Source organism: Tigriopus californicus, chromosome 12 (assembly GCF_007210705.1).
Source record: "Tigriopus californicus strain San Diego chromosome 12, Tcal_SD_v2.1, whole genome shotgun sequence".
NCBI lineage: Eukaryota > Metazoa > Arthropoda > Copepoda > Harpacticoida > Harpacticidae > Tigriopus > Tigriopus californicus.
This window is the reverse complement of record NC_081451.1, coordinates 17,253,527-17,267,975: the sequence shown is the minus strand read 5'-3', so window position 1 is coordinate 17,267,975 and position 14,449 is coordinate 17,253,527. Positions and strand designations below refer to the sequence as shown.

General features: G+C 40.0%; 2 protein-coding genes across 5 annotated transcripts in view; one reads left to right on the top strand and one right to left on the bottom strand.

Moving 5' to 3' along the window:
* LOC131891627 (UDP-N-acetylglucosamine/UDP-glucose/GDP-mannose transporter-like) overlaps positions 1–297 on the top strand; it is a 15,381-nt gene extending 15,084 nt beyond the window's left edge. For all 3 annotated transcript variants that reach the window (XM_059241252.1, XM_059241253.1, XM_059241254.1), the window contains one exon: positions 56–297. In XM_059241252.1, coding sequence (XP_059097235.1) covers positions 56–213 — 158 coding nt within the window. In that variant the 3' untranslated portion in view covers positions 214–297. The remainder of the gene's footprint in view (positions 1–55) is intronic.
* Positions 221–14,449, bottom strand: LOC131891626 (uncharacterized). 2 transcript variants are annotated; one of them, XM_059241250.1, is made up of 11 exons: positions 14,132–14,449; positions 4,992–5,216; positions 3,857–3,987; positions 3,637–3,792; positions 2,613–2,667; positions 2,405–2,541; positions 2,154–2,328; positions 1,918–2,090; positions 1,559–1,845; positions 649–923; positions 221–580 (listed from the first exon to the last, which is right to left on the bottom strand). In XM_059241250.1, the coding sequence occupies exons 1-11, from the start codon at positions 14,301–14,303 to the stop codon at positions 351–353; spliced, it is 2,016 nt and encodes a 671-aa protein (XP_059097233.1). In that variant the 5' UTR covers positions 14,304–14,449; the 3' UTR covers positions 221–350. The 2 variants fall into 2 exon arrangements, with proteins under 2 accessions (XP_059097233.1, XP_059097234.1); XM_059241251.1 differs by lacking the exon at positions 14,132–14,449 and adding an exon at positions 7,421–7,766.

Genomic DNA, 14,449 nt, shown 5'->3' with positions numbered 1-14,449 from the left:
GGGGTTGAAGAGAGGTTGGGTGATGGTAATAACAAGGAGGTTTGTTTTCTTGCAGGAATGGTGATTGGCGGGGATTATGTGTTCTCCATGTGGAACTTTATGGGACTGAATATCAGCATAATGGGTAGTCTTCTATACACAGGGGTCACGTTCAGTAGTAAATCCAGCCCTAAGCTAACGGCCGCCTCCGCCAAATCAACCACTGTTGTGTGATATCATATCAGCTTTGTGCCTGAGTCTAATGTATTTCGTCAATCTCTACAATTTTTGAAACAAAATACAGTGGAACAAATGGAATCTACTTGGAAGCAAATGAGGAAAAGCAGGAAGGGGTCCAGTCAGTTTGGGATTTAGTCACCACCGTTGATTGTGACCAATGGGGATTGATTGTGCTCTTCGGCTATGGTGACATGCAACGCACTTCCATTCAACTCCTTCAAGGGACTCGGTGACTGATTGGGTGTGGGCGATCGATCCTCTTCGGGAATGGCAGCTATATTCTTCAAAGGTGAATCCGGACCTAAGGGGTATCTTGGAGATTGGGGGTCGTCTTCGTTATCGGTTTCATAGTCACTGAAATCTTATAAGAAATAGGCGGAAAATAGTTAGGGGTATAGGTTGCGTGACTTGAAATCGAATATGTCCCACCATTGTTATGGTGATTTCCGTTCAACGGAAAGGGCGGCTTCTCAATCTCCTTGTCAGCCAGTTTGTTTTCTAGGATATTAACCTTTTCCTGGTAATCCGTGGCCATGGTGTCCAATTTCTCCTGATAGCTCACAACCATCCGTTCCATCTCATCAATCTTGTCATCTTTGAATCCTCCTTGTTGATGCATGGCACCAGTGGAGAGGCTCAAGTTTCGGTTCAAAGGAGGCAGCCTTGGAATGGCTGAAGCTGACTTTAAAGGCCGATCCATTTGCCTGAAATTTCAAGTACTGTCAGTTGAAACGTCTTTGTCAGTATTGTAAAGATGGTCATTGTGTGTGCTACATTGACGGCATATTGCTACTGTTTTCTGCATAGTTATTACAATATGTGGTATTTACTATCAGTTCGAATCTAAGTTTTGACGTTATCGATTTTTAATAAAGTGAAGTTATCCAGAGAGAGACCTTCAACTAGAGGAGTGGACATCAGCGGAGCTAGGCCGGTTTTTCTTTTTGTCACAGCTCTTTGACCGAGTTGTAAATAGAAACAGGCAGTAAGGTACTGGCATTTGAGGCCAAACTGCACATCTTTTATTATATTCATATTCCCTTATTCTTAAAATTCTAGACTTTTTACTACACAGACCAGAAACTTTCGATATTTTCATTTAAAGTACGATAACTCAACATTTTGTCATAAAAGCACAATTGTTTTTCTTTTAAATTGCTTTCTCATAATGTATGGCAGTATCCCTTGCGATTTTTGGGGAGCTGAAATATTGTTATCACAAAGTGGCCAAGCTTCGCCAATTGCCATGTCCAATCCTCATGTTAAAGGTATCCTTGAGTTATCACACGACAATACCCAGCTTTGACTTGGCTGAAACATGACAGTGCAGTCTTCTCACCGTCCTCCAGTGGTGCTCATTCCAGAAGGTGGTCGACTCGGACCCAAATAACGGTCATCCAGACCCCCGTGACCTCCGTAGTGTCCCATGGCAGTGCCTTCTCTACCAAAGGTGGTGCCAAACATCATCATCTGAGTGCCTGGCCGGCTCATCATGTCCCCGTAGCGTTGGGACTCGGTCTGTTCCACCACTTGACCCATGGCGTCGTTGTACACGAAGATCTTGTGATCAATGTACAACTTGTCGTACTCCAGGAAACAATTCTTCTCAGGATTGGCTCTCTTGATCTAAGTATTGAAAGACCTTGTTTGTGGAAAGACCTGCGCAATTTTGCATAACACAATCTTGGTCGGCCGTACCTTTCTCATGAACTTTCTGAGCTCTTGACGGCTCTCGCGGGTCCTCTTGGACAGGTCTTCGGTCACGTCGATGCTAGCCTTTTTCAGAGCCTTGGACTGACGCAAGACCGTTTCACGGTCTTTGAATGTCTCGAAAGTGACTAAGCACGGGCGGCAACCTCGGACCTCGGGTCCTGTAATCGAGTAATTCACTCTAAAAGAACCTGTGTCGCTAAATTTTCAATGGCGTCTTTTACCGGTGTGTATCCTTGTGGCACGCTGAATTGGAACCTCTCGCCGAATGTTGAGGTGGTCCCGCAATAAGTTGGCAAGGTACAGTTTCAGACTGTCCGAATTCTCGTGGGCCCGATTCCTGACCCCATAGAAGATCAAGTTGTTCTTCTTGCTCTGTTCAAATTCATACATCTTCTCCTACAAAATGAAAAGTATAACTAACGCTCGCCGCTTTGCTCGGGCACATGGGAATTTCAGAGTTTGTATAGCTCACATTCATGTCGTCCAAGATCATATTGAGCATCTCCATTCGGTCTTTCATGCGTTGGAATTCCACATCCAGATCCACAAATTTGGCCTTGTACTCCCTACGTTGATCACGTGTGGTTGATCCGAGGGCCTGAAGCTTGCCTGAAACACGCAAAAATGGATATTAAGACGGGTTCATTAGTTTTTTAGTGCGTCCATGGGCAACCATGTACCTGAAGACTCGATTTTGATGTCTTTGATGCGTTGGTCAATGGAACTAAAACTCTCCTGGAAAGACAAGGCCATTAGAAAAAAGGTTTGGTCAAAAGTTCTTTATGGCGTGGTTCAGCTCCAGGTACCAGAGACCCTCCTAAAGCTCTCGACCACGTCAAGTGTCTCTAGACACGAAATTGGCCTAGTTTCTTGACAACCAAAACCGTGGCAATGGAATTCAGTGAATCAGGCGCCAAGCTAAGATTCGCAATCATGTTTTTCATTCAAGAGTGTCCCTCCTGTTTCGCAACATATTAATCATGGAGGCCTAAACGTCAAGAGAAATGTCATTTATTTGTCCTTGATTCGTGCCTTTCACTTTAGAGAGGAGTAATAAGGTGTGGAAGAAATTACTCTGTTTTCGTAAAAAGGCATCTTTAAAAAAATAATAAGTATAAAATCAGTCAAAAAATGAAGATCTCTTGTAGATCGGAAGAAAGCTAAAAACTAATTGAAGGGGTAATCAGGTCTGCCGGCTCCAATTTGTTGAAGGATAAGATATTTCATTGGAAATATCAGTATATATCAGATATGTCACTATGAAGAAGATTTTAGATATTATGCATTTTATTTGTATACTATTGGGGACTATTACTAGGGTAACGTCAAAAAAGTCATTAAAAATGGCAGAGAAGTATTTTGCATATAAATATGCTTTTAAGTCAAAGATCCTCTTAAAAGCAAACAAAACGTACCCAAAAATGCAAGTGGTTTGAATAAAATTCTGGTCATTTTCTCCCTCTCCCCCAAACCTTGTAGAAGAACGTTGTATCTCATTTTATGTTATTGGTACGACATTCCAAACCCAACGATATGGACCCCTGTTAAAGTTGGAGTACCCTGTATACACCAATGTTCTTTGTTGTCTCCTCCATTCACAAGAGACGACTTGCATGCAAAATGTCGTTAAAATTAGTGCAGACATGCCAAACTCAGGTTGTTGACCTTGGCTGCAGTGTCAGCTAAGACCGCCCGTTCACTCACCTTCAATTGTTGGCTTTCCTCAAGGATACCTTGAATGCTGCCATCACTAACGCTTTGGAAGTCCTTGACTGTCTCATCCATCTTATGGAATTTGTCCGCGGTGTCTTGCATTTGGTTATTGTAGTCGTTCTGAAACTCCTCAAACACCTCACGGACCTGAAGCAAAAAGCGGTCGGCCACATGAAGGTTGCTATATAGTGGCAATCAGTATTTTTAGCACCTCTTCCACTTTTTGTTCGGCCTCTTTGAGTTTTTGGTCTATGAGCTCCTTGAGATCGTTGACTCCCTCTCCTTTGGATTCCTTCATTTCTGAGATGTCTTTGGAAATGGTCTCCAACTGACCTTCCATACCTTTATGCACAGATTAGATGTACGCACAGTTAGATGAATGGGAGATTCACACCGTTTTGGGGGGGTGATTCGCCTTCTTCTAGACCTCGGAAGATAGGCTTTGACATTTATAGGTCTTTGTGAGCTTAAGAGTTTTTTTTATAGAAAATTTCGTTGAATTTTATTTGCAAAAATATATTACAGAAAATTTGAATAATTAAAATGAAATATACATAATAACTTAACTGTTCGCTGGACCGACATAATTCAAGACGTAGATGTTTGAAAAAAAAAAAAAAACACGTACTTTTATCGACAAAAATGAACAGCAATTAAAACTAGTCGTTAAGAGATGAGAAATGTTAAAATAGTAAGCAAACAAAAAAAGTATTACACTGCAAATCCAATCATCTGTATAGCCCCCTTACGCTGGACGAAATATGTTTTACGTTCTGCACTTCAGTGGGAGCTTTGTCACTCAGCCTCTACCAAAAAAGGGCCGATTGGGTCAATTCCTTTTTATAGAATTATAATGCGTTTGTGGTGTTATTGGCTGATTCTATTAAAATCTTATTTATAATTAATGACCCGGGTCACATAATGTCCAGAAAAGAAATTGCGTTCAAGGCAAGGCAAGAGCAGTTTATTTAGCAATCTAGAGTGCGTCTTCCCGTTTTCTTTGGGCCGTGTGACGTTGCAAATAAGGGCCCCTAATAATGTTAGTTCCTTAGCCATTCCCACAATTCCTTGCCTGCATGGCTTAGTGTTAGATTGAAATTGAAATCATCAAAAACAATAATAGAAAATGCACCCCTTTCCTATTGTTATATCATCTCGCCTTCATAATGGAATTTGAGAAAAAAATCCTAAAATCCTAACGATTAAGAAGCCGCATATTTGATTTCAGTAAGGATTAAAAGAACCGTCCTAAAAAAAATCTTCACCACTGTGTGTTTTCCTCGGGTACATAGCAATTTTCAAATAGTCCTTCTTTAAAAGGCAATAGTGAAGAAACCAACTCTTACTCTGAAGCTTCTCGTCATAACTTTTCTTCTGAGTGTCAAGCTCGCTCTCAAGGCCGGTGATCTTGGCCTCATACTCGGCGAGGGTGTTGGACAAGGATTCGATCTTTTGCTCCGTGGAGGGTGTCTTGCCTTGGACGGATCGCCGGGGAGGTCCAGGATTGCTCTCAATGTCCCCGCACAACAACAGAAGACTCAGGAAGACCACCTTCTCCATATTTCTGGACTCTGAAACGGGCGCAAACAAGGCTTCCTCATCTGTCATGGTCTTTCTAGTTTCTCCTGGGGACGGAAATTGAAACCTTGTCCTCTGAAGGAAAAACCTTGCCAAGACTTCAAAGTTTGTAATGCCATGTCGAGTGGAATGACAGGAAACCTTGGCAATGCTTTGGTTGTTTGGTCACTTTATAATTTGTGTGAGAGAGACCCAGAAACCATAGAACAATGTCGTTGGCGTTCTACGGCTTTTACCGGTCTGGAAACTACTTAAATCCAATGTTGGAACAACTTGGTTGTCAGGGGTGTAAAATCACTACAGTACAGAAAGAACGAATTAACCAGCTTTCAAGCCAATTTTGACTTCTGCTTGAGATTTAGCTCATAGCTTTTTGAGAATTGATTGACTGATTCCACTTTCCAAAAGAGCGAAGCATCAAAATGTGTTGTGACTTCCATCGTGGACTTCTATACACATTTTCACTCGTCCAATCTCGACAGAATCTTAGAGCAAAACTTAATGAATGCTTTTGGTCATTGACAAGCCGCGGAAAATAGATGGATAATCCTTCAAAAAATTGGCCGGCAAAATTTGACGAACCCTAGAATTGGATCCACTTGACCGTAGAAACAGCTGGATTGCCATGAAAAATCGAGAAATAAACCTTTTGACTTATAAAGGATATTCCTAGACATCCTCGGGTCTAATTTACCCCAGGTTTGGCAACCCTGTGGAAGTCTGCGAAAAAAATAGCACACTGGCTAATTTTCATATTGATGTTGCAATCGGGTTGAAGCGGAAAATCCCCTTCTTGAAGGCTTTGATATCTAATGATGTTCATATGGGACCATGTTCATTCAAGATTATTTCAAGTCCTCTTCTCTTCTATCTCGGGCTCCTTCATTGTTTAATTTGCTTCCCTCTAATATTCGTAGGGAATACGTAGTAGGCCTTGTTGATCCGGTAGCATCTTTCAAGTCAGACTTGGATCAATTTTTAGATAGCATTCCAGATCCACATGTAAGCACAACACTATACATTCGATTTCACATGGAAATGGGCAACGTCTCTCATTACTCCAAATTTACTATTGTGTACCTTTGCATAGGCCATGATAAGGAAAGGAAATTCAAGAAAAATGCAGTGCGGCAGCACTGAATTTGAGCAAATTGAGGGGGATAATTGAGACTAGAGGGCCCTCTAATTTAGACCAACATTGTAGCCAACTCCCAAGTGCACTTGCTCCTCCATTCAATTGAATTTTCAACCAATTAGTGAATAGTTGTGTTACAAAACTCAAAAATGTGTCATTTTTGACGGCGTTCTGTCACTGCACTAATATCTTTAATATCAGAATACCGTTGGCTTCAACAAGCCGACAAACTAAATTAGAAGACAAGTTCATCCAGAACCGAATAAAATATGACGGCATTTGTCTTCACCTTGGCAAACCTTTAATTACCTTCCAAAATGAGTCATTCTGATAAAGTATTCTGTGTNAGAGGGCCCTCTAATTTAGACCAACATTGTAGCCAACTCCCAAGTGCACTTGCTCCTCCATCCAATTGAATTTTCAACCAATTAGTGAATAGTTGTGTTACAAAACTCAAAAATGTGTCATTTTGACGGCGTTCTGTCACTGCACTAATATCTTTAATATCAGAATACCGTTGGCTTCAACAAGCCGACAAACTAAATTAGAAGACAAGTTCAATCTATGCCTGGTAAAGGTTGGCTTTAATGTTTGTCTCCATTCTCCCTCCTCAAAATCAGGGTTGCCGCTTCATTTCTCTTCAGTTTCCTTTACTTAGAATGTTGTTGCCACCAGAAACCCAAATATCTTCGCTTGTCCCTATCCCACAACTTACATCTCTTTTACTCGAAGGTCATCCTACAATCTTTGAATAATCTGATTTACCAAACATCTTTATCCAGAACCGAATGAAATATGAGGGCATTTGTCTTGACCTTGGCAAACCTTTAATTACCTTCCAAAATGAGTCATTCTGATAAAGTATTCTGTGTCTGGTTCTGCAACAAGCACATGACAATTGGTTAATTGCAACAAAAATTTAAAAAAGTGGTCGTTCATTTTCACTAGGTTGAATAAGTTCTTTTTACAACTGCACCCAAAGAAGTGGCTCAGATCAAGCTTCCGTCAGATTATTATAGTACAGAGAGGTCCACCCTTTGGCTTCAATTATGATCCACTCACCACTTGTCGGTCCAGTCCATTAAGGAAATGAAAAGTCTTGAGTCTTGACGGAAATGAAGATGAAATACACTTTAACCTTCTAGATCACCCCACCCATCCAGCTTTAAGCACCACCTTAAGCTCAAGTCAGTCTCCAACCTTTGGACTGATTCCCCCTATACGTACTAGTACGAATGTAATCTTGAGCTTAAAACACCCTTTTCTACACCCACTTGCGTGATTCGAATTGAGGTGGCAGCAAGTTTTCGGTCTCGTTCCCTCTCAATTAGTGATTCATCCAAGGTTGTTGCCATTGGAACAAGTCGAGCCATTTTCTTTCTTGTGATCGCCATTGTTTTGTCAATTAAACGTGTACCATGCACCTTGGCAAGCCGTTCCTGGTTTTTTTTGGTGATTCGGCTGGCCCAATTTGAACATTACTCGCCCTGGAAATGACTCTTAGCTCGGGTTCCACCATCCATCAACCAACATGTTCTAGGTCAATGGTTTCTGGTCTGTGCCACATTATTGGGCTCTTCTCAAACAATGACGTGATGGAGTGTCTCACTCCTCACGACTAGTTCATACATTTTTGGGCCAAATGAGTTCAAATCATTTTGTTTGTAGACCTATAACATGCTCACTCTTGCTAGAGTAAAGAGGCATGATGTAGAAACAATGTCAGACCTTTCGTTTTTCTAACAAGGCTAGGCATGCAAACGCAGTACATTACGCATTCAGAATAGGCATATTCTAGAATGGTGCAAATATGAACTGGAAAATTAACACATGAAAAACTCAAGTTGTCAGGTTTAATAGCACTTTTGTGTTTCAATGTTTTTTTAGCTCAGGGAATGGAAATGAACAAAATTCGCACAACTTAATTCAGAACTCTAAACAAAAATTTTTGTATCAGCCAGGATTCACTTTTTTTAATCAATAGCAAAAATGGCGATGTAAACAAAAAGTGACCCAGGATTGGCAGATTTCGGCAAAAGACGAAACACTTATCCAATTCTTTGCAAAAAGAGTCTTGCCACCCCCAAAATGGGCCCTTCAAAGCCACAAAGCCGTAGCAAGTATTGTTCGAGTTTTTAAAACATCTGTTGTCACCACAAACAATTCAAAGAAGCATCCCTAATTAATGCATGATTCCTCCTTTCCCGCTAAAAAGTATCCTTTAATTTGTTAATGAGTGAAATGTAACATTCAAAAGAATGTGCTGGTAACAGAACATTTCCTTTTGGGGATAAATGAACTGGAACTTTATTCTTTCACATGGAACACTGAAGCCCAATGTGACAATCTAAAAATATAATAAAGTTTAACGTCTCGCTAAATGAAACTCGGAGCCAAAATATCGATCTCGCCTAACCTTTTATTTTGGGGCGAAAAAAGAAACTGACCAAAAATTCACAATAACGATCCAAAGCAGATCCAAGGGATGTTTAACTAGGAACATTGAGGATATGACAGAGCTCTTGTATTGGGAGAGGTTAAAAAGGTTGGGATTGTACAGTATTCAGAGAAGGTACGAAAGGTATCTGATACTGTATGTTTTCAAAAGCATCCATGAGCTTTGTCCTAACCAAGGATTTAGGGTCAATTGTAGTGACCGTAGAGGCTTAACGTGCGATTTGAGGGCACCTTCAAGCCCTCGAGAATTCAGGCTAGTTGAAACAATGAAGTCCACATCTCTTCTTTCTCGGGCTCCTTCATTGTAAAATTTGCTGCGTTCAAATTATCGTAGGGCGTATGTAGGCCTTGATCCAGTAGCAGGATCTAAGACAGATTTGGACAAGTTTTTGACAAAAATTCCCGATCAACCATACATTCAAGGGTCAGTCAGATCAGCCAGCTCTAATTCGTTGGTCGATCAAATGATATTTAGAAATAAAAGTTAAGTCAAATTAATAAATTTCTCGTCTCGAACTGTTGGGATTCCAATCCCAGTAGCGGTAAGGAAGTCCGCAAAAAAAGAGCGTCAGCTATCAGAGACCCCTCGATAGCTGGAGTAAGCAATGACGATGATAAAGAGAGCCGCTACAATAAGTATGTACTTATCAAAGTGTTGCTACTTGAAGGACCCAATGGCATTGATCTTGCAAACCCAAAAGCTGTTGTCTTAGACATCCTTGAATACAGTTTCTTTTCAGGGCTGCCAAAAAAATTGAAAGTAAGAAAGAAATATCTGGCCTTTTTAGTGCTAAAGCTCATATTTGTAAACTTATGACATGTTAAAAAGTGCCAAGCGCCAAATTTTACAAGCGCTATCAAGCTCAAGTGATGATGAAATGCCATTTTTTGTTGTTGTTTGTTTGTACATTTGTTTGTTCTTCAGGAGTCAGGTGATGGATTGAAGCTGATGCCAATGAAGGGTGTTCTTATTTGCTTAATAAAAGTATACATTAAAACGATTGAACTCAGCTCATAATGTTGCTGTGTTGTAAAGGATCATTTGTATGGCTTGCATACGCACGGTGATATTACGTATTGGACAAGCCTTTTTTGAGTCCAAAGACCTAAAACAGCTATCGTCATTGTGTCAAAGTTGTTAGCATTTTGAAGTGATTCATCATTGATTCACATCAACCATGGAGAATCTTGGTCCTTATTCCAATAAACAAAAAATATTTGATGCTGGTAATTTGTACATCATTTGTGTTACACCCTAATCTGACAACCAATTTCCAAGGTCTGGGCTGTGAGGCAGTCTAAGAGTAGATGACTTGTGCGGCTATAGCAATGATAAAATATCTAAAATGTATCTGATCTAAATCATCACAAACATTTCATCCTGAACTGCAGATGTAGCCTGTTTTTGAGTGTTTGTTGCCAACAACTGGCCACAACAGTTGTATATGGTAATCACTACTTTCACCAAGCTGTCTTTGGCAAAACTCCAAAATGATATGTTTGAAGAGCAAATCATGTCCTCTGTGTCTTTAATTGACTTTACAAAAGCTCAACATCTACTTTTTCTGGTTCCAGCAGGTCATAACTGTTTGGAATCAGGTTGTGACATGGAGAGTTACGTGGCTTGTTGTGGTTTTCCAACAATAAATGGAAAAAGTCAAAGCGGGCAATTCAAGGCCAGAAAGTGTCTTAAAAAAACATTTACCAGATTTGGTTTAGAAAGCTGCTCTGATCACACTTTTGCTCTAACCTAGCAAGTTAAGTAAGGAAGCTTAAATTTGTGCAAACTATGATGCGACTAAAGTGTAGCAAACACTGTTTTAAAAATCCACATGAAGTCTGGCAAATAACATATCCTCAGGTGATCACAAATGGGATTCAGGAACAGTTGGCCCCAATTGGCTCAATTTACTAGTGGTGGTATGTCTGGTAACAGCCATATGACAATAGTTATAAAGAGAAAACCCATATAATGGGATACTCATCATCATCTGGCAGGCTGAGCGACAGAGCTGCCATCTGACTCTGAATAAACAAACAAACAAAGTTAAAAAAGCATACATGGACGTGAGAACAATGAAAAACTTGTTCTGTGTTCATGACATCTTAACAACTTTGAAATGAACAATTTAAAAAAAAACTAAAAATAAATAAATTCTGACCAACTTTCTCAAATCAGAGGCCAAAACCAATTTCTAAAGAAACTTTCAAGATTCATATGTACTTTTTTAATTACATCATATCAAAAACTACTTGAGTCTGTTTTGGTATCACCTATTGGATCAAATGAGACCACAAACTTGCAATTTTGTGCTGATACAATGTTTTCATCATGTGTATCAACCAGTTCTGAAATTCGGATTTATGTCAAATGGTTTCCGTAGATTCTCATTTTGATAATATCATGGCGTATGAATTCAACAAGAGTTGGAAAACGAATCAAGGGGAGCACCCAACAATCAGCAGGTTAGCCGATTGCCACACTGAACGGAAGTTGTCATTTTCAAGGTCAAAGTTTCAGATGTTCCAGTCAAAAATTTTGTCAAAAAATGTTACTACAAGGTGACATTTTGGTTGCAGATTCAGAATCAACAACAATTAGAATCATATTTGCATCATACTCTGGGCCAGAAGGAAAAATCGTTCAGTCCAGACCATAAACTTCAAACCAATGTCATCACTTCTCCCTTAAGTACTGTAAACGTGATGCTTGTCCGAATGCAAAAAAAAACTCCAAATTGCCCCTATACTGGATTTCACAAGAGATTGTCGCTTCTTTCATTTATTGATCATTTATCAAAAAAAAAAGAGTTGCTAAGATTAACGACAAAGGAATCTTTATCCTAACATGACTTTGCTAAAAAAAATGGGCAAAAGCAAAATTGGTCACCCATGGAAAATGATATATTTTCGAAGCTCCCGAGCCCATCTAAAAATGGTCACCTTCGGTGTCAATTTTAAAATTGACTTGTTTTGCTCGAATTGGCACCGTGATATTTTTGTCGACAACTGTGCCAAAGCAAGATCCGGGTTAAGAGCATACGTTGCGTCTCACTCGAATGGTGCAATTACAAGGGAAAGTACGAATTCGGGCCAACTTGCACTTACAGAAGCACCATCTCAGGTACTGACATTTACTTGAGATCGGCCTCCGTCGGGGACCATTCTGGAAGTTTTGCGCCAAAATCTCGAGGGATTAAGAAAAGAATGGTTGCTTTGTTGGTTGGTTGGTATGCAAGACCGAATCAGTGACAACACCTAACCAACCAACCAACCAAGAAAGGCAATTGAGGCTTGAGGAAAGTCTCGAGAAAAAGTTTTCACTCCGATCAAGCTTTTGTCAAGGTCCATAATTCCCAAATGCAAACAAAGCCTGTGTGCCACTTTCCAGTTGTCTTTCCTGTGGTCCTTGCGATCCAAGTTCCTCGTCGAAAAAAATGTGCCTGGGAAGCATTGATGGTTTTGTTTGATCCTTGAAATGCATATTTATTATCCTTTTCTTCAACTACAGTGGTCGAAAGAGTATTGTTGTTGGCCTCGATACTTTGCTCATTCAAGCAGTGGAGACGAGAATTTGGACCACTCACTTAATATCATGGCACCAACTCTCGAGACTTAAGAAGGTGCATTTGAAGTAGTAGTACATAACAAAAATAGGAGAAGAAAAAAGAACGAGAGAAGAAGGAGGGCCCACCTCAAAAACCATGAATCTTATTTCCTGCCCTCCCCCTTTGCTATCCTCTCGGAAAACTTGGTTGTCGATCGGTCTAGAGACCACTAATGAGAGATTAGGCACTTAAAATACAAAATACTGTGCTACTCTCTTCGCACAAAATTTCATAGATTTTTTGTAATATGGTTATTGGAACGACAACTTCATTGCACATAAGAAGACATTGATGTCACCCGCTCATTTTGCGTCAACATTTCATTGATTGTGGACCGTCTGTCGTTAATGACTCTGTTTGTGTTGTTAACCCACTATTAAAAATGTTAAATTAAAAAAAATCATCTTTATGCGTGCTCCTTCAATTAAAGTCATTGTAAATGAGCATTTGCTCCCAAAATGTGAGCCCAAACGAATTGAATTTCAATTTTTTTTAAGTGCAAATTTCGAAGAAAGCTAGCAAATTTGTTTCAATTATTTACCAGACATATAAATTTGAAGTTCTTGACTTGTTCATAAGCGTTGTGAATGTGACAAAATGCAATCACTGTACGTATAGTTTAAGTGGATAGAAAGTGTCCAAATCAGACCCAAATACGGACATTTCACAAATTCAACCTGCGACAAATTTGTCGTGGGTTCAATGATTCTCTTAAGGTTGACAAGGGGTAAGTCAATGTTCACGAAATTGTAAGCGAAGAAAAACTTTGCCATATTGACTCTTTTAAGAAGCAGCTTCCTGATGATTTCAGCACAAATTTTGGGAGGTCACTCACTGTTGTATTTTTCGATAGAGTAGAGGTACTAAAAAAGGGTACAATGCGTAATATTAGATCAAAAACTTTTCTAAGTTTCAGAGAATTTTTTACAAAATAGAAACTTCTAAAATTGCCTCCAAAGATCGCTTTTTTCGGTATTAAGTATTTCTTAAGCATGTTAATAAGCATAACTGTGACAATGTATTAAACTGCAATTCATCATGAACCATTCTTTTAATGAAAAAAAAACGAATAGGGACTCCAATTCAATTCCATGACAAAGAACTATCAAGCCTCCAAAGCACAAATGAGCTCTCAAAATTCGATGGTGACGTCATCTTCTTTCCTGCTTTGATGTCCCTATACCCCTTTCAATTTATTGACCATCATCCAATGCAACTCTTTAGCTTTGTAAATGATATTTTGTTTCTATCTTGAAACGCGTGTGGTCTTTCATTTTTGGACTCTACCATGGTCTATTGTTCACGCTAGGAGAGAGAGAGAGAAGGTAACCTTGACTTGGTTTCACAATGGCGGTGGTCATGAAATAAGCTATGAATGTGACAACTTGACCCAATGGAGCCCACCAAACACGCCAGCTTAAAATCGACCAATGAAGGCCATGAACGTGCTGAATACAAGCCTCTCAAGGGTCTTTTAAGGCCTTGGTCTTCCATAATCCATATTCTATTGGTGTTGACCATTGTATTACTGGTGACGTAATGCTTCTCTGACTACTTTGTCTGTTACTCTAAGACACCTTGACGTGTTTGGCTGAGCTATATTTTTGCGGGGTTCAATGTCTATTTATCATTTCTGTACGTACAGGAACACATATAGACAATGGAGATTTTTCAAGTTCTTAAGTGCCTCTACAGAAAATGAGCTTACCTCCAAAGCTGTGGTTGTTAAAGCTTGAGAAGGCACACGCCAGTGTTTTTGGAATTGTCAAAGTCCCAAGTGAAAATCTCCTGCTACTATATTCTAGGTCGGCGAGGAGGTCTCCTTCTTGCTCGAATCTCGTTGGCAATGGAACTGGCTGAGGGGGAAGACATGGCACCATCAAGGAACATTGGAACGAAACGAACTTGGGATCAGGCCACTCAAGGCAACCTTCTTCAATGGAGACAAGGTGGAACGACAGGACCAACCACCGACAAATCACAAAACACTGAAGAGCTCCTTGGAATAGCCCCCACACCACTAGAG

Coding starts and splice junctions, on each gene's coding strand:
- LOC131891626 (XM_059241250.1), bottom strand. CDS start 14,303: ATGGTGCCATGTCTTCCCCCTCAGCCAGTTCCATTGCCAACGAGATTC. Junction 5,217..14,131: donor TAACAACCACAGCTTTGGAG/GTAAGCTCATTT, acceptor CGCCCGTTTCAG/AGTCCAGAAATATGGAGAAG. Junction 1,846..1,917: donor TCAGAAAGTTCATGAGAAAG/GTACGGCCGACC, acceptor TTCAATACTTAG/ATCAAGAGAGCCAATCCTGA.